A 20,697-nucleotide genomic window follows, 5' to 3' on the forward strand; every position below is an offset into this window, starting at 1 on the left:
CACAGAAAATAAAAAAGAATATTATTTTTTTTAACACTGGTGGTGGTGATAGGTGAAGAGAGCACCCCTGAAGGACGAGCTCCCCCTGAACACAGCACTACAGCCAGCCCCTATGGACAGGACAACAGCCAGCCCCTATATGGACAATAGTAGCCAGCCAGTCCCTATGTATATGGAGTGGACAACAGTAGCCAGCCAGCGTCAGCCACAGCTCCCTCCCTCTTCACAGTAGCCAGCCAGCCCAGTATTGTAATGTATATAACTATAAGTAGTAGTGTACTACTAAGTTTATTATTTTTATTAGTAGCCAACAGCTCCAAGCTCCCTCCCTCTGCTAGCCCCTATATGGACAACAGTAACCAGCCATCCCCTATGTATGGACAACAGTAGCCAGCCAGCCCAGTATGTAATGTATCACACAACTGAACAAACAGTATATCACACAACACTACTGCCAGCTGCCTCCCTCTGCACGCTCGCTCCACAGCCGGAATGAAAAATGGCGGCAATCGCGGGATCTCTTATACAATCCAAAACCTGCGTGAATCCGACAGCAGGATGTTGACGTTTTGCCTCGATTTCAGTTGAGACAGGCGGGAAAACCGGAGCCTGACTCTGTTCCCGGCTCGGATCGGGGGGGTTCGGATTTCGGAATTCTGAACCCGCTCACCCCTAATATAATAGTTACATTTGAGACTAACTGCACACACCAGAGTCACAGATAGGCAGGAGTGTCAGCACATCCGCTTGCAAATACATATATATATATATATATACAGTCTGGTGCATAAATATTGGGACATTGACAGAATTTTCATATTTTGGCCTCTATTCACCACCACAATGGCTTTGAAATGAAACAAACAAGATGTGCTTTAACTGCAGACTTTCAGATTTAATTTGAGGGTAATTACATCCAAATCAGGTGAAGGGTGTAGGAATTACAACGGTTTCTATATGTGCCTCCCACTTTTTAAGGGGCCAAAAGTAATGGGACAAACTAAACAATCCTAAATCTAACTTTCACTTTTTAATACTTTGTTGCAAATCCTTTGCAGGCAATAACAGCCTGAAGTCTGGAACGCATAGACATCACCAGACACTGGGTTTCATCCCTGGTGATGCTCTGCCAGGCCTCTACTGCAAATGTCTTCAGTTCCTGCTTGTTCTTGGGGCATTTTCCCTTCAGTTTTGTCTTCATCAAGTGAAATGCATGCTCATGCATGCTCGGATTCAGGTCAGAGGATTGACTTGGCCATTGCATAACATTCCACTTTTTAGCCTTAAAAAACTCTTTGGTCGCTTTTGCAGTATGCTTCAGGTCATTGTGCATCTGCACTGTGAAGCACCGTCCAATGAGTTCTGAAGCATTTGACTGAATATGAGCATATAATATTGCCTGAAACACTTCAGAATTCATTCTGCTGCTTTTGTCAGCAGTCACATCATCAATAAATACAAGGGAACCAGTTCCATTGGCAGCCATACATGCCTACGCCATGACACTACCACCACCATGCTTCACTGATGAGGTGGTATGTTTTGGATCATGAGCAGTTCCTTTCCTTCTCCATACTCTTCTCTTCCCATCACTCTGGTACAAGTTGATCTTTGTCTCATCTGTCCATAGGATGTTGTTCCAGAACTGTAATGGCTTTTTTAGATGTTGTTTGGCAAACTCTGATCTGGTCTTCCTGTTTTTGTGGCTCACCAATGGTTTACATCTTGTGGTGAACCCTCTATAGTCACTCTTGTGAAGTCTTCTCTTGATTGTGGACTTTGACACATATACACCTACCTCCTGGAGAGTGTTCTTGATTTGGCCAACTGTTGTGAAGGGGTTTTTCTTCACCAGGGAAATAATTCTTCTGTCATCCATCACAGTTGTTTTCCGTGGTCTTCCAGGTCTTTTGGTGTTGCTGAGCTCTCTGATGCGTTCTTTCTTATTAAGAATGTTCCAAACAGTTGATTTGGCCACACCTAATGTTTTTGCTATTTCTCTGATGGGTTTGTTTTGATTTTTCAGCCTAATGATGGCTTGCTTCACTGATAGTGACAGTTCTTTGGATCTCATATTGAGTTGACAGCAACTGATTCCAAATGCAAATATCACACCTAGAATCAACTCCAGACCTTTTACCTGCTTAATTGATAATGAAATAACGAGGGAATAGCCCACACCTGTCCATGAAATAGCTTTTGAGTTGATAGTCCCATTACTTTTGGCCCCTTAAAAAGTGGGAGGCACATATAGAAAACATTGTAATTCCTACACCATTCACCTGATTTGGATGTAATTACCCTCAAATTAAATCTGAAAGTCTGCAGTTAAAGCACATCTTGTTTGTTTCATTTCAAAGCCATTGTGGTGGTGAATCGAGGCCAAAATGTGAAAATTCTGTCAATGTCCCAATATTTATGCACCTGACTTAATATATATATATATATATGTATATATACAGTGGTGGGCTGGGCCGGAGGGCAGGGTGCCATGTGCCCCCCGGGCCGCAGCATCATGCGGGCCGCTGGCCGCGGTGCAAACTATGTCACTGTGACACAGTCTGCACCGCGTGTGTAGTGCTGACCGGACGGAGTTCGGTCAGCGCTACACAGCACAAACACACAGCCGCCGGAGCCGGCAGCTGTGTATTTGCTTTAGCAGCTGATGAGAGTCAGACAGACTCTCATCGGCTGCTGCTCCCACTGCCAGAGCCGGACATCTTCCGGCTCCCGCAGTGGGTAAAATGGTAGTGACGCGTCACTCCCATGACGCGTCACTCCCATAATGCAAAGCGGCGGATGGAGGAGCTGATCTTGGCGGCAGGAGCGGGTGTCAGGTAAGTGTGTTTTTTTTTTTTTTTTTATGTCTCTACTGCGGGGGGGACTCCTGGGGGCACTACAAGGGGGGGACTCCTGGGAGCACTACAAGGGGGGGACTCCTGGGGGCACTACAAGGGGGGGACTCCTGGGGGCACTACAAGGGGGGGACTCCTGGGAGCACTACAAGGGGGGGACTCCTGGGAGCACTACAAGGGCGGGACTACTGGGAGCACTACAAGGGGCGGACTCCTGGGGGCACTACAAGGGGGGGGACTACTGGGAGCACTACAAGGGGGGGGACTACTGGGAGCACTACAAGGGGGGGACTACTGGGAGCACTACAAGGGGGGACTACTGGGAGCACTACAAGGGGGGGACTACTGGGAGCACTACAGGGGGGGAATACTACTGGGGGCACTACAAGGGGGGGACTACTGGGAGCACTACAAGGGGGGGACTACTGGGAGCACTACAGGGGGGAATACTACTGGGGGCACTACAAGGGGGGGACTCCTGCGAGCACTACAGGGGGGGAATACTACTGGGAGCACTACAAGGGGGGGACTACTACTACTGGGGGCACTACAAGAGCAGGACTACTACTACTGGGGGCACTACAAGAGGGGTACTACTACTGGGGGGGACTACTAGGGGCATTGCATAGGGGGGAGGGGACTACTACTAGGGGCACTACATAGGGGGGAGGGGACTACCACTGGGGGCACTGCATCGAGGGACCACTGCTGGGTGCTCTATATAAAGGGCAATAGTGGGGGTACTGCATAGGGGGAAGATTACAACTGGGGCCACTATTTAAGGGGCACTGCATAAGGGTTACCACTACTGGGGGCACTATATAAGGGGCTTACTACTGGGGGCACAAGGGGCACTGCATAGGGGGGATCACTACTGGGGGCACTACTCGAGGCCTGCATAAGGGTGTCCTCCTGTGGCACAGGGTGGCACTGCATATGGGCACTACGACAGGGGGCTGCCCCATATCTTTATTTTTACCTTACATTAATCCCATATGGACCCGCCTCCTCCCTAGAACACTTGAGGGGGGGGGCGCCGTAGCACGCACGTTCTTTCGAGCACCCTGGCTACACGCTACTCCTCTGCCAGGGCCGCCTGCATGCATTTGCCCCCAGGCTAAAAGTTGCCAGCCAGCCCCTGTGTATATATATATATATATATATATATATATGTATATGTATATATATATATATACACACACATGTGATTGGGAGGGATATATATGATCACAAATCAAACAATATACGGCTGCAGGGCACGGACACCCTGGCCATCCACAATTAGCAGCAACCAGCAGGTCTTACCTGATCAGATTACAGCACACTAGCACAGCAGCAGGACAGCCTGATCCCTGTCACCATCTTCCAGGCCACTGCCTTCATGGAGCTGAGCTGACCAGTTTGGCCGTGGTGGTGTAGTGGCGCTTGTGTGACATCACACGGCGTGATAATCACACAGTGCGGAGTAGTCCCTGAGAAACCTTGCGGCGCAGGGAGGGCTTGTACAGCCTTCTACTGCACCGCTATTTATATCAGTATTATGCACGGTAAGACAGACGGCCTGCCAGGGGGGAGCATTTGGCGGGACCGTGACCTGCACTAAGCCCCACCCTCCTTCAATAGAGGGCGTGGCGATATATCACTGGGGCCCACCGGGAATTCCCCGAATCCCCAGCGGCCCAGTCTGAGCCTGGTTAAAGTGGGCAGGAACAGGGTGGAACTGAGTACCGTCACCGCTAATGGTAGGTGGAACTAGTTCCTCCTCTGCCACGTCACTGAATAGAAGTCCTGCAGACAGAGTACCATTGTCTGGTGGCAGCCGCCTCCCCACCCTTGCTTTCCGGCCCATGTTCCTCCAACTCCTCCACCGGCAGCCTGCCCCTCCCTATCACTCACTATCACATCATGCCTTCATTGCTGCTGCATAGTGCACTGAGGAGCCATGAAGAAGGGCCAGGGCAGGCACGAAGGTGAGCTGCTGCTAGAGGGACATGGGGGTGGGGAGGATAAGCTGCTGGTGGGAGAGGAGACACAGTGGCAGGGAGCTGCTGCTAGAGGGACCTGGGGGGTATAAGCTGCTGGTGGGAGAGGAGACACGGGCAGGAAGCTGCTGGTGGGGGACACAGGGGCAGGGAACTAATGTGAGAGAAACAAGGGGGTAAGCTGGAGAGACACAGGTGTGTGGTGTTAGAGTAAAGACATGGGAATGGGGTGATGGTGCTTGTGAAACACAGGAAGATGGTGCTGAAGAGATGGTGGGATAGAGACCTTTTTTTTTCTTTTTAAGTGACCTAACATTGCAGACTCAGATGATGGCAGGAGTGCTAAAAAAAAACAACTTCTAAAATGTGTTTCACACTGTCATATCCCCCAGGCCCCCGGCTATTCACTTGTAAAGTTTCCTATACACAGCAGTGTGTTTGTAAAGATCAGTCTTCACATTGTTCTGGCCTCTCAGAGGTGTGTGTGTGTGTGTGTGTGTGTGTGTGTGTGTGTGTGTGTGTGTGTGTGTGTGTGTGTGTGTGTGTGTGTGTGTGTGTGTGTGTGTGTGTGTGTGTGTGTGTGTGTGTGTGTGTGTGTGTGTGTGTGTGTGTGTGTGTGTGTGTGTGTGTGTGTGTTCCAACGCCTCTCTATGACCACTTTAAGCCCTGCTGGTTAGGTTTAGGCTGCGGGGAGGGGTTGGGGAAATAGGGGAAGGGTAGTATTCTTACCTGTTTCTGACGGAAAAGTAACTTAGTTGTGACGCCGACGTCAGGATTCTGAGCGCCGGCATCCCGTACCCAACCCGTCCTGAATAACATGTATACTGTGTCATCACTGTTTTTATCAGAGACTAGAATATTAAAATCACAATTGCATAGATTGAAGGTAAATCATTAGTATCTGTGACAATAGCACATTACAGTGTATCACAAAGACAGGGAGCTAGTGTGGATCTATAAATTGGAGAATTAGACAGATTTAATAACTTGCTTGTAAAGACTACATTATATGATTAAATATTTTGCAGAGAATACACATATGGCCTGAATCTGAGTTGAGAATAAAGAAAAAAAGAGCAAGTTACTGTGCACCTTGGCCAAGCCTTGTTGCACTGTAGGTGGTGTAGATATAAAATGTGCAAAGAGATTTAAAATTTGAGGAGGGGTATGTCTAAACTCTGATCTAAATTGCTATATAAATATAAAGTTGTCCAGCATTTATGGGCTACATGCCAAAGCAGACAGTAGACAGTATTTATCCTGCATGTAAAAAAATGTGTTTGCTTATGCCTTACATGTACAACTACAGTACTTGCTCTTTTTCGATTTACTCCCAGCTCAGAATCAGGCCCATTATATTATGTTTAGTTTAGGCCTCTCTAGAGATTCCCAGTGACCTGCATGTTGTCCATCGGAGGGCAACTCCTCTGGTGGATTCTATATTCAGAACATCAGTGATTTAAACATGTAGAACTTAGCATCTGGAGTGTTAATGTATTTTCCTCCTCATGTGTTATCACCTATCTTGTTAACTTTGTGCTTCTCTCCTTTCTCTGGCTGCGCTTATCCCCTCTTCCCAGTAAGTCCTGCTCTTCACCTCTACATACTAAATACCGAATGTCTGACGTTTTGGTGCATAATGCTTTACATCTATAGCTGCTGTATATTCTCACCCATACTCATACTGAATGCATAATCTTTGAGTTACAACATAATGTCCATAATGGATACAGAGGTGTCCTTATACACCTAGTCTAAATATGGCATACGGAGCGAGGCTCCTGGCGCGAGTGAGCCGCCAGGTCCTGTGCGTCATGGCTTGCACTTAGCTTCTGCTATGCATCTTTTTCCACCAAAAATGAATCTTAGTTGCACACGTATACAACAAACCGTTTCAGGAAACTGCACTGATTAATTTCATATGCGACACTTGTATATCTGTGTGCGGATGAATCTGTATACGAAGCACAATGGAAAAAAGCTGCGCCCCCACTTTGTATACAGATTTAGACTCAGTCTCACACAGATATATAAGTGTCGATTATCAAATTAATCAGTACTGTCTCCGTCAAAAAAGATGCTTGGTGGAAGCCGCGAAGCACGGGACCTGGCGCTCCAAGAAGAGCTGTTAGGCACGACTGCATAAATAGTGTATGAGGACACATATGTACTTTATATCTTTGGTGTTTATTGCAGGGCTACTGATAAAATAATTTCTGCTACAGGGTCCACAGGAACTTGGGGTATGTAGTTGGAGCAATCCAATGCACCAAACAGCTACAGCTTTGGAGCTCCCAGCATGAACTGGTCCCCCTCCCTCTATACCCCACCCTCAGCCACAAGACCAGTCGCACCTGTTATACAGCAGGACTTCCTAGGCAGTCCCAGGCTTTTTAATTTTATGATCTACCTTAGTTTTTGAACTTCAGAGTCTAGCGGTACCAGGCGCCAATAATGACACATGTACCGTGACTCCTACCTCCACTGACGCCGAAACACCAGTACCGCTATATGCCCTGAGGTTTTTCGGCAGGCCTCAGTGTGGCTTAGCAGCGGATTTTTGCTGAGGTCCGGACTGCAGTCGGATCACAGAGATGTCAAGTAAGTGATTCCTCTCGTGGAATCGTGAGCAGCAGTCTTGAGCTCCAGTGTAGGGATGCATCGGAGGTGGCTGCAGGTGAAGACCTTGTGTAACGTGTCCTCACGGGACCATATCGTCTGTCGCCGGGGACGGGTGGTAAGACCCACCAGAGGCACATTAGTCAACATCTTACTACTGTGAGGTCCGTGTACCCCGGCCGTCAAAATCGCAGCCTAGAGAAGATAGGCGCTCCCCCGACCTCAACTTCCGGGCATGGATTCCCGCGTTTGGTTTACTATATCTGACCACCTGTTGGTCTCAGAGGTTTTGTTCTTTCTCTCTGTATACCTCTTCCTTGGGTCTGGTATATAGCACTCTACATCCTACCATTACCCCTTCGGGGCTGGCTAGTTGATTCAGAGTCTATTTGCAATAGCAATTGTGCGTATTTATGCATTGTATGTGACTGTATTGCTAGCTGCTGTATTTATACTGCCTTTTTTTTTCAAACTATAAGTTATACTTATCACTGTGTTTCTCCTAAATCCCTCTGCAGAGATGTGTGGGTTTTTTTCATTGACAGAAGTCACATTGCATTTATACTATACACCTTATACCATTTACACATTTGTCTTGTCTAAAGGTGAGAAGGATGAACCGCCAGTGCTGAGAACATGCAAGTCCTGTTTTGCAGGCCTGTTTGAGCAGGATGTTATACAGGATGGTTTGTGTAGTAAATGTTGTAAACAGCTACCTGGGCTAACCTGCACACCTGCACCAGCACTAGAGCCACCCTGGGTGGCCATTTTGCCTCAGGTTTTGTCATACCTAGTAGACAAGGCTGCAGAAGCACGGGCTCCTGCTGCTGCAGCATTACCTCATGCTATGAGGTGTTCACAGCATGTGCATCTTTCTATGTATATGCCCCCCATGAATTCCTGTTGGGTTAATTCTACTGCTCACTCTAGTCAGAGTATGCCGCCGTCTATAGCCTCTCAGCAGGCAGATAGACCTGTAGCGGTAAAGCAGGGGCATAAGAGAGGTTCTCGTCAATCGTTGCCTCAAGAGTCTGACACAGCCTCCTCAGCAGACTCTGATACTCAGAGTTCTGAGTCTTACTCAGTGGAAGAAGACTATCAGTCCCTTGTGGATGTCCCCTCTCTGGTGAGAGTGGTTAGAGCTGTCCTCAGTATAGAGGAAGAGGAGGTTTGACTGACATCTAAGACTCCGGTGGCTAAGGATTATTTCCCTCAGTCGGAACAACTGATGAATCTCATGTCTGAGGCAAGGAGTAATCCTAATAAATATTTCAATGCTACAAGGAATATAACCTCTCGATATTCATTTGCACTTGGTGAGTGTAACAAATGGGAAGTTCCCCCCGACGATAGATGCTCATGTTACAAGATTGATCAGTAGCACTACGTTACCCATTCCTGCAGCATCCTCTTTGAAAGAGGTTACAGATAGAAAACTTGACAATTTGTTTTCATTATCTGGAGCTATTACCAGACCAGCTATGGCTGTAGCCAGGGCTATGGAAGATTGGACAAATCTCTGGAAGATACTATGCCTGATGCAACCAGAGAACAACAGTCTCTTCTCAGTCAAATGCGAGAAGCCACTGTGTATATGGGGGAAGCGGTGATTGACACAGGTATCTTGGCTTCGATGATCTCGGCAAACTCATTTGCAGCCCGAAGATCCCTTTGGCTAAAGACCTGGAAGCGGATGCAGGGTACAAAAAGGCCCTCGAATCCTTACCATTTGCGGGGATAGTACTGTTTGCAGCAGAACTGGATGACAATGACTTCTTTGGCAACACCGGAGTCTGCTGAATTGCCATCCATGACTACCCCTAAATTTAGGCAGTCCTCATCTCCATCCTTTTGCCCACAAGGTAGGGCAAAGAAACAGTCTTCCTCCAGACAGTCATTCCCACAGGAAGCCCAAGAAATCTTGTTCAACTAAACGTCCTGCTTCCAGGCCAGATGGTAAGCCTACTGTCTGATGGGATGGGCCTCCCCCTGGAGGATATTAGGGTTGGAGGCCAACTTCTACAGTTCGCCCAGGCCTGGCATCAGACGACTACGGATACGGGTTCGAGAGCTGGTCTCTCATGGTTACGCCATCACGTTCCTAAGGCACCCCCCTCAGAGGTTTGTTGGTAAAACCCTGCCTTTGGATCCAGTCAGAGCTTCGGGCTACCGGGAGCCTATTGGGGCTCTCCTGGAGTCAGGAGTCATAGTCCCCATCCCTGTGATGCAATAGGGAAGGGGTTATTATTAAAATGTATTTTTGATTCAAAAAACAAATGGGTCGCATCGCCCTTTATTGAATCTGAAATCTCTCAATAGATTCATCAAGGTGCCCAAATTCCGTATGGAAACCCTATGCTCAATTATGCTGGTGATGGAGCCTGGAGATTTCACGGTATCCCTGGACATACAGGATGCATATCTGCATGTGCCATTTGCACAATCCCCCCAAGACTTTCTGAGATTGGCGGTAGATCAGCAGCATTACCAGCTGGGTAATCAATTGGAAAAAGTCATCTCTTTCTCAAACTCAGCAGATGGTGCACTAGGGGGCATTGCTGGACTTTCTGGGACAGAGGATTCTTCTACAAGAAGACAAGATTGTGGCACTACAGTCACGTGTGTGCAGTCTCCTCTGCATGCAAACAGTGTCAGTACACTTGGCAATGCAGGTGCTGGGCTCCATGGTATGGTGGCCTATGCCCAGTTCCTCTCCAGGTCCCTGAAACTATGGATCCTGGCTTATTGGGATGGTCCGTATCATCGGATAAAGTCTCAGATGATTCGCATCTCGGCAGAGGTTCGGCTCTCCCTAGCTTGGTGGCTAGAAATTACTCATTTAAACAAGGGTCGCCCATTATGGGTACTGGAATGGGTACTTCTCACCACGGATGCAAGTCTGTGAGGATGGGGAGCAGTGACAGGGAAGGTGGACGGTTCAGGAAAGTCACCTACCAATATCTTGGAGCTTTGTGCAGTGCACAGAGCGCTCATACTGGCGCAGGACCTCCTACAGAACAGGCCTGTCCAGGTTCAGTCCGACAACACGACAACAGTGGCCTACATCAATCATCAGGGTAGCACACGAAGTCTGGCTGCCCTGAAGGTAGTGGTGGAAATTTTGCTGTGAGCAGAATGCCATCTTCTAGCAATATCTGCAATATTCATCCCAGGAGTTCTCAACTGAGAAGCGGACTTCCTAAGTCGCCTGGACATACACGCCGGAGAATGGGCTCTTCATCCGGACGTATTGCAACTCCTGGTGGACAAGTGGGTATTACCAGACGTAGACCTCATGGCAGCACGTCACAACTACAAGGTCTCCAGGTATGGGTCCAGAACGAGGGACCCCTCAGCCGCCTTCCTGGACACTCTGGCAGCGAGATGGGACTTCAGGTTGGCATACCTGTTTTCTCCAATCTCCCTCCTCCCAAGAGTCATCAGAAAGCTCAAGCAGGAAGGCGGCAGGATAATACTAATAGCCCCTGCTTTGCCTAGGAGGTATTGGTTCTCTGATCTGACATGTCTATCCATAGACAGTCCACTTACACTGCTCTACAGCCGGATCTGCTAGTGCAGGGTCCCTGCCTATATCTAGATTTACCTCAGCTGGCTTTGACGGCATGGCTTTTGAGTCCTTCCATCTTAAAGGCCAAGGGTTTTTCTGCCTCTGTGGTCCAGACGCTACTGAAGGCAAGGAAGCCTGCTTCCACCCGTATCTATCACATAATTTGGCATTCATAATTTCTTTGGTACTCTCACAGAAAATATGATCCAAAGGTTTTAAGGTCTCAAGAATATTTGCTTTTCTTCAGGCTGGATTAGACTTAGGTCTTCGCCTGGCAATCTTGAGTCCAGGTTTCTGCATCGTCAGTTTGGTTCCAGTGCAGAATTGCACCTCTGCCGGATGTTAGAACATTCTTGCAAGGGGTTCTTCGGCTGCAACCTCCATCTATCCCTCCAGTGGCACCGTGGGATTTATCCTTGGTTCTCAGGACACTGCAGGCTCCTCCCTTTGAACCCTTGGATACGGTGGACTTGCGATGGCTGACAGCGATGACACTTTTTCTCTTCGCTATTTCTTTAGCTCGCAGAGTTTCTGACTTGGCAGCACTGTCATGTCGCTCTCCATATTTGATTTTTCATCAAAATAGAGCTGTCCTCCGTACTAAGGCAGGTTATCTTCCAAAGGTGGTTTCCCGTTTTCATATAAATGAGGAAATTGTAGTCCCGGCCTTTCAGTCTTCCGACCTGTCTACAGGTGAAGCTACCCTGGATGTGGTTGTATTTACATCGGTTGTACTGACTCCATCAGGAAATCAGATTTGCTCTTGTGTTATATGGGTTTCACAAACGAGGCTGGCCAGCAAACAAACCGACTTTGGCTCGCTGTCTGCGTATGACTATTTCTCAGGTCTATACACAGGCTGGTCTCCCTGTCCCAAACAAGGTGACAGCACATTCCACTCGGTCTGCGGGACCATCGTGGGCGGTTAGACATGTCGCCTAGGCTGAACAGCCGTGCAAGGCAGCCACTTGGTCTTCCGTCAATACTTTTATCAAATTCTATGCATTTGATACTTATGCCTCCCAGCATGCTTCCTTTGGGCGGTGGATTCTCCTCTGCGCAGGAGCGTCCCCACCCTTAAGGGAACTATATTAGGATGTCCCCAAGGTAGTTCCAGGAGACCCTATGGACCTTGAAGAAGAAAATAAGAGTTATGGTATAACATACATTTGTTAACTCTTTTTCTTCGAGGTCCATAGGGTCCACAGGGCACCCACCCTGAAGCACCTGGCCTCAGTTGGGATCTGTTCTTTGGCCTTTTTGTATCACTGATTCCCTCTTCGTATGTTGAGTGTTTCTTGTGTACATTGTACTTCCTTCTCCACTATCCGTCTCTTGCCATTAGGCTTGTTTACAAACTGAATGCCTGTGGCTGAAGGCGGGGTATATAGGGAAGGGGATCAGTGCATGCTGGGAGCTTCAATGCTGTTTAATGCATTGGATCGCTCCAACTACATACCCCAAGGTAGTTACTGTCGACCCTATGGACCTCGAAGAAAAAGAGTTAACAAAGGTACTCTATGTTATACCATAACTCTTATTATCACAGGGCTGAGTTGTGTTTCCTTTTACAGTCCCAATTGGCTGAATTTCCCAGTTACATAGAATTTTCTCATTATCTACTCAAAACACAAATTCATTTTAATTTTAATAAAATAATTTGCCAGTATTCTAGTTACATTATTAAGGGAGTAATTCAATTAGCCGCAACAAAATGTAAACTTTTAGTGCGTTTTCTTATCAAACCTATCGCCTGTTCATTTCTCTTTTCGCCTGTATGCGCACTTCAGTTTTACGCACAATTCAATTCGAAAAGTTATCTTCCGGCATTCGGGCAATAATTCTTGCAATTTTACAAGCAATAAGTATAGGTGAAAATGGGGAAATCTGTCTGTACCCCCAAAAAAGGCAAACTTAAATAGGATAACAGTATATAAGTCTATTCCTGGCCATAATAAAAGTATTTGGGGTCTTAAATTGTGTCAAATGGCTGTTATATGCATTTTTGTAAAACACTGAAAAAACAATAGAAAGCAAGTGTTTTTTTTTGCAAAATGTTCTACTTTAATTGGGGATGTATTAAAATGCCTATAACTATATATTTGTGTAATTTTAAGCCATTTTTTAAAAAAACCTTCAAAATACACCTCTAACATCCACCCCATTCATACAGCACCCCCATATACCTGTCCCACATCAATTAACCCATTTTTTTGAACTTTGCACATTTACACCCCAAAAATTACGTCACTATTGGCCAAATTAAGCTAATTAATTTGTTTTTTTGCCTAATTAGTCATTAAGGAGGGTGTCCCAGTGGTTCTGAACAAAGTCCCAACATTTTTACCTTAAAATAGGCAGCACAGATTGTTAGCTTTACTGCCTCACAGCACTGAGGTCGTGGGTTCGATTCACACCATGGCCCTAACTGTGTGGAGTTTGTATATTCTCCCTGCGTTTGTGTGGGTTTCCTCCGGGTGCTCCGGTTTCCTCCCACACTCAAAAAATATACTGGTAGGCTAATTGGCTCCCAACAAAATTAACCCTCGTGTGTATGTGTGTGTGAGCACGTGGTAGGGAACATAGATTGTAAGCTCCACTGGGGCAGGGACTGATGTGAATGGACAAATACTCTCTGTAAAGTGCTGCGGAATATGTGTGTGCTATAAAAATAACTGGTAATAAATAAATAAAATAGGAATTTTCCCCAATTTTGTACCTGCTCAGAATTAGTTGAAAATACATTTGCGTTAAATCCTATGAAGAATTATCACGCATTAACTTGTGGGCTAATTAAATAGTGCAAAAAAAATGTTCTGCCGAAATTCACTTTTACGCACTTTAAAGCACTTGCGGCTGATTGAATTCCCGTGTAAACATGTTATTCATGAGTTAATATATGCCTTTCGGGTGACAATGTTCCTCTCTGTCCCTTTTCCAGCTTTGCAATCGCCGATAGAATATCAGCGGAAAGAAAGTAACGCAGCCATAAACAAGCCCCAGATAAGCCGTGCGCCCACTCCCAGCAACAGACCACTTTCCACCACACCCATTAGCTCCGAAAAGTATGTCAACCTCCCCATCCGGAACCAGTCTTTACCGCAAAAGAAAATAACTACCTCCAATGGCAGCCCAGGGTATGAATTATACCAGCCGTCAGAAAAGTATGACTTGAGCCAGGTAATTAATGTTCCAGTTAAATCATCTATGTCTTTTCTTGGTACACAATGCCGTTATTGAAACACATAGACATATGTAATGTATATATGTATACTTACCTTGCTGGGGACTGCTACATACATAATGGATAGTGGGCCTGATTCAGACCTGCTCGCAAGCGGGTCGATGGTTATGAATTGCGCACGCGTGGCGTGCGCAATGTGCTTGCGCAAGCCACATAGTGAGAGAGACATTCTCTCGCTCCGGGGCTCGCTACAAACGGGGCTGCTGTCGATGTTGATCGACAGCTCGCCCCATTTTGTAAGCGGGGAGGGGTGGTGGCTGGACAAACGGAGGCGTTCCTGTAGGAACGCCTGCCGTTTGTGGGCGGCCCTACTGACATCACCAGTGATGTCAGTAGTGAGCTTCCGGCTCTATTAGAGCCAGAAGCTCACTGGGGCTTGTGGCAGACGAGACCCTACCACAAGGGCATCTTACGATTAAAAATATTTCTATCCTCTCGAAATGCTTATTTTATGGAACATTTTCTTAAAGTTTCATAGAATTGTGAACAGTTTTACTAATATTTTTTTTAATAAAATTCCCAATAAGTCGCATAGAGCCTGATTCAGAGGTGGACGCAGTTGTACACAGCAGCTGCGTCTTTGGAAGAAGCTTCTGTGTGTAAATATGCTAATACTGCAGTAGGCGTCTTGTGTAAATAGACGCCTTCTGCAAGCTTCTGTTATCCACTCCTACATCCAAGGATGCAGCATCTGATCATCTGCGAAAACATTGGCGATCTGAGTAACCCTCAGGTTACGCAGGATAGTTAGTGTTTCTCTTGCAGCAAGGCTGGGGAACATTGGACAACGGGATTGTAGGTTGGAGCTGGAGTTGACTTTTAATGAAACTGTAGCTTTAAATCTTAAGCTCCTCCTCCTGCAATCTCACAATGCTATTGTTCTTCAAGGAGTAAGGCACGTCTTAGAGGGCTGCTTGTAGCAGCGCACAAACTGAGTGTGACAGCGGTGACTCCCTAGAGCACTCTGGTATCAGTTGAGACCATCTGGCCCGGGGACCAGCGCACGTGGAGGGTGTGGTCGAAGATGGTGGCCACCACTTTGGCAGGTTTCTGCGGCGGTTCCCCTCCCAGATGAACAGGGGGTGCACGCGTGCACTGACATGCTGCCCGTGTGAACCGCGCTTGACCTGTGTTTTCCCCACTAATGGGGAGCGTGGGGGCGGAGCTTCTAGCGCTGCACTCCCCCTCCTGCAGCAGCATGGTCTATCAGCCCTGCCTTCAGCCACAGACATCATTCCTCTGCAGGGACTGCAAGTTCTGCTGCTCTTTACCTGAATGCTAAACTAGTCTCCCCTCCACCTTTGGATGTTGTCTCCTGAAGTTCTGCACACTTATAATTGTATTAACTGCCTATGTATTAGCTGTGTTTTGTATTAGTTGCTTTTCATTTCTGCCTCCTAATTTGACTTAAGTAAATCAAACCTGCATTTGCCAACGGGGGCCCTGGTTTTATAGGGCACGATGAAGAGCCGGCATCTGGTGTGCTGTATCCAACAGGGCGGAACCTGCGTGGGCTCCGGCTCTCAGCGGGTTCTTTTCCGCCCTGGGGAAGCTGGTTGTGCTTCACAGGGAGACAAAGTTCAGACTTGGGTCTTCCCTCATCTCTGTCGCAGCCTTCTTTCCTTTTATAGGGTTAAGCTACGGTATGTCCCACTCAGGCTCCATGCTTTGCAGCATTAGGATTTAAGACAGGTTCCTCTCATTGGCACGCTTTTTTATGAATCCTCTGCTATGCAGCTGGAGGGTGGTCTTGGAGGTCCTTCTAGGGCTCCATCAGAAGTTTTGCTTGCATGCAAAGGAACTTACAAAGACTTGCACTGTCCCTAAGGGTGAGGATCTACTGTCCTATTCAACTCATCACTGCTGTGTGCCACTCTCTAGGTGGTTTAGATATGGACTCCCAAGCGGTCGCTCTGGGTCTGTCCAAGCGTTGGCAACAGAAAGTCATTACCTTTCTCTTCGGAGACTCTTTCCAGGCTCATCAGGGTGGCCTAGGAGACACCGGATTAAGAGGTCTCCGTTCCTCGCACATTTGCTTCCAACAAATTAGGTATCCAAGTGGAAGCACTTCCCATCGTTGTCGCTGTGGCAGCCTTTTAGCTCAACACATGCCCCTTCCTGTTCGGGGCTCAGCGTCCTTTAGGGATCCACCTGCTAAAAATACTATCTGTTTTAATAGGTTCTGGGGTCTTAATTCACCTTGGCGAGCCTCGAAATGGGTAGCATGTGCTATGGTCACTTCTGCTGATTATATAGTTGAGGGGCTTTATGATGACTCGCCCTGGGATTCCCTGCTGTATTGGTGGGACAGTTACATTGCGGACTTTGTGTGGGAGGCCATGCAAGACGGGGCAGTAGCTCATGGGTATCAGCTATGGACATTTGGGCTTGAAGGGTTCTTTGGTTCTGCGCATCACATGTGCATGCATAACCAGATTGTTCCTTACAATATTTTCTGTTTGGTAAGGATGTTCTCTTTTAGCCAGTACTCGAGATTCCATATTCCTCGTTGTCAGTGAAAAAATTTTTCTTCATGTGGCGGACCCTACCGGCAGGGTCAGCGTTTCAAAGTTTATGCTCCTCCTTTCGGGGTGGTGCATCCTTGGAAGGTCAATCTGCCAAAAGCTGAGCCTGCAGGGGTTCGGTTTCCAGAGTCTGTTTTTTAGTACCACTCACCGTTCTAGGGATATGGCTCCAAGGAAGCCCAGTGCCTAACAGGGTATCTTTCTCTCTACCCAGTTCGCGTGCAAATTGTAAGGCAGTTGCTCTATTTCGGAGACCATTGAGTGACGTCTTCAAATGCCTGGGTGCTAGGCATCATTCACTATAGTTCCATCTTGGACCTCGGAGGTCTACCGCCAAGGCGTTGCTTTTTGTTTTTCAACATCGCTCTTCCCTAGGAAGTTGCGAACACGGTGCCATTGGACGTGTTATCATTCCACTCCTTTTGGGCGGCTATTTTTTGCTCCAGTTCTGCCTCAAGAACAGAAACTGGGGTTCTATCTCCTACCTGGTTCAGATGCCGAACAGCTCATTCTGGCTGACCTTGTATCTTCGTGCCTTGAGCACCAGGGGGTGGGTAGTACAATTCAAATGAACTCTCTACGATCAGAGATCCAAAGCACGGAGTTCAACAACTACTCGCTAGGCGTCTGGAACGCATATCTTCAAGTTCCGTTTTGGGCAGGTCGTCTTTCTTCTACAGTCGGCAATTGAATCTGCCCCCTGTCTGTGCCGGGCCCTACCGTTCGGTGGAGTTCCAGCTCTGTTTTGCAACAAACTAAGATCGGTGATACCACGCTTATTGCACATAGAAGGTATCACAACTCTGCCATCTTCGGATGTTCTGCTAGTGAAGAATACTTTGGCTTCACAGGTATGGAACTTCCTAGGTCGCTTGTTTCAAGTACTTTCAGATCAATGCTGTATCCCGACTTTCGCAAGGTCTCTCCTGCTTTCTTGCCTGCGCCTTCAGCTCTGTGGGGGTAGCCTTCGACATCTCTGTCCAGCGGTGTTTCTCTTGTGGTGGACAGTGCATGGACCCTACCGAACTTGGTCTCAACGGTTCTGTCGGTGCCTCGTCCGTCAATCTTGCGGAACGTTAGGTTGTTGTGCATGATGGTCTCTACTTAGTGACCATTCAGTTAACCAGGTCCACTCTCATGAGTTCCAGTGGGTATTTCTCCAAATTTGGAAGTGCTGCTCGGCATTACTCTCATCTCGGTTTCTTGTTCTGTCCGTGAGCACTTGTTTCTCTCCGTCGGTGGATGGTTTCCATTCTTCTCCTCCAGGTCTGATCTTTGGTTGCTCCAGATTGGCTCATTGTGACCACGGATGCGAGTCTCCTAGACTGAGGAGCCGTGAAATTGCTTTTTTGGTCGCCATCCGCTAAAACTCAGCTGATCGATGGGCTCGAGTTTCGAACCATTTTCCTGGCTCTCTTGGGGGCATTGTCTATCCTATGTCGGACAACTGCAAGGCGGTGGCATATGTATGTCACCCGGGAGGCCCAAGAGTGTGGTGTGTTGGTGGAGGCAGCACAAATCAGCACAAAGGTGGAGACCTTTTTTCCGACTCTCTCATCTGTGATTATACCGGTAATGGGGCAGCGGACTTCATCAGCAGAACCATGTTTCTCCCAAGGCAGTAGTCTCTCTGTCCTGTGGTCTCCTTACCGTTTGTTCAGATGCGAGGTCTTCCGTTGGGGGATCTCATGGCCTCTCAACACGTCTTCAAGGCTCCACAGGTTTGTATGGGATCGGCAATGGATGCTTTGACTGTTCCATGGAAGTTTCATCTAGCGCTTCTGTTTCAGCCTGCCCCACTGTTCCCTCAGATTTCCAGGTGCATCAAGGCTTCCCGAGTGAGAGATCCTAGGGGCTCCAGGCTTGCTACGCTGGTCATGGTGCGCGGACATTCTCAAGCGGTCAGTAGGTCCCAAGTGGCGTCTTCCACTTCGTTTAGACCTGCTGCAACAAGGTCTGGGTTTTTTTGTACACAAGGACCTTCTCGACTTGGCTTTGGTGGCCAAGCATTGGAAAGCTGACGTTTTTTTTTCTCTCGGTGGTCTGTACTATGCTGCAAGCCCGAACACTGTTTTTCTCTCGCACTTACCTCAGAGTTTGGAAACTCTACCTCTTGTGATGTGAACATTACAAGTTTTTGCTTCTCACGTTTCTTGGCTTTCCTTCTGAAGGGGTTTGGAGGCCAATTAATTACTTCATTTTGTGACTATACAGGCTTCGGCCTTATATTTCCAGCGGCGTTTAACCTTTCTTATCAAGGTCCAAACCCTTTTTACTAGGTGTTCTGGCGCATTCCACTAGGGTTTTGGCGATCTTCTTGGCAGCGCGAAACGGGACTTCGGCAGCACAGGTCTGTCGTGTGGCTATCTGGTCCCCTGTCAGCACGTTTGTTAATTTCTTTTACGGTTTCAGGTTTTTTGCCTCCGGAGGCACCCACTTTGGGCGTACAGTTCTCCGGTCATGCAGACTGAACGTTCCCTCCCCTGTGGGCGGCTGTCTTAATGTCCCATTGTCCAGTGTTCCCCAGCCTTGCTGCAAGAGAAAATAGAATTTTTATGTAACTACCTCACGCTCAGTCGTGCAAGGTTTTGGTTCTTGGACGTCTTTTTCCCTACTGGTTTGTTTGGTTGTTCTAACAGTTCCAGGGGGTTCCTTTCGGACTCTTTTAAAGAAGTACTGGGATTGTGGGATTGCAGGGGGGAGGGTTTTAGGATTTAAAGCTACAGTTTCATTAAGTGCCAGCTCCAGTCCCAACCTACAATCCCATTGTCCAGTGTTATCCAGCCTGCTTAAGAGAAGGATTCAATGGTAAGTTGACCAAAAATCCTATTTCTTCTTCAGGGTCCATAGGCTCCACAGGGAGACCTTGGGGTGTAGACGAGGCGATGGCTAGGACATCCGGGCACCACGTAGTTAATTTTTTCAACTCCCAGGATGCACTGGACCTCCCCCTATACCCCACCCACGAGCCAGACACACCTTAGTTTCGTTTGGTGCCCGGCCGGAGTTGGGTCACCGTAGACGCAGCAGGGGGCTGTTTACAACCCCAAAATAAGTTTTTAATTTTCTTCTTCACAGCGGCCAGCGTCGGACAGTCTATTGGAGGTCCACGCTGCCAATCCGTCACCATGCTGGCGCCGCAACGCCAGTACTGATCTGGGGATCTCGGCGGGACCCCGGGGTCTGTGCTAGCGAGACCTCGCTGGACTTCCAGAACTGCGGCCAGATTTACGGGGAGTAGGTAAGAGCGGATCACCACTTGCGGTGATCGGCGTGTAGCAGTCTTTTCCTCCGGGTCTCAAGGGACAGACCATGGAAGACGGCAGTGGAGCCAGGCATACCACTAACCCTGTGCTTCCACTAGACCACCAGGGACTTGTATGCTGGCGTGGGAACCAGCATTCCAGGGGTTAATTGCCAGCCAGAAGAGGCAGCTTTCCCTGTTCAGCGGCTCCTCCCCTCAGCTCAGCACACCTTCTGCTTAGGTCTGGCCTGACTGATCCAATACTCCTCCCACGGGCACACCCCCTCTGAGGTCTCTGGCGGCCATTTTCTTTCTCTGGCTTGTCGCAGCTCTTTGAGGACGTTGCGGAGCCCGGCCCCCCTACATACCTCACCTTCTGGTCAGTGTATGTAGCACTATACCCTACCAGACACTGAGTCTGCGTAGTTGAATTGTAGTGCTATTGTGCAGGTGTTTCTGCATTGTTTGTGACTTGTGCTAGCGCTGTCTGTCTGTGTTTCCTTACTCATACTGTCAGATATATTACTATACCTTTCCATTATTCTGAACCCTTACAGTACATGGTGTTGTCAGGTTGTTTATTATACCTCACATTTATACTCTTATGTGTGGTTTGTCACATACAGTGTGCACATCCTTCTCTGCCATTATGTCTGAGAG

The 20,697-nt window shown here is 47.8% G+C and overlaps 1 protein-coding gene across 3 annotated transcripts in view; it reads left to right on the forward strand.

Moving 5' to 3' along the window:
* Nucleotides 1-20,697, forward strand: part of KALRN (kalirin RhoGEF kinase) — a 1,228,991-nt gene that overhangs the window by 1,065,253 nt on the left and 143,041 nt on the right. For 2 of the 3 annotated variants that reach the window (XM_088460751.1, XM_088460750.1), the window contains one exon: nucleotides 13,966-14,204. In XM_088460751.1, the coding sequence (XP_088316877.1) occupies nucleotides 13,966-14,204 (239 nt within the window). The remainder of the gene's footprint in view (nucleotides 1-13,965; nucleotides 14,205-20,697) is intronic. The other variant, XM_088460749.1, reaches the window with a different exon arrangement.

Source organism: Taudactylus pleione, unplaced genomic scaffold (assembly GCF_031769625.1).
Source record: "Taudactylus pleione unplaced genomic scaffold, aTauple2 ptg000977l, whole genome shotgun sequence".
NCBI lineage: Eukaryota > Metazoa > Chordata > Amphibia > Anura > Myobatrachidae > Taudactylus > Taudactylus pleione.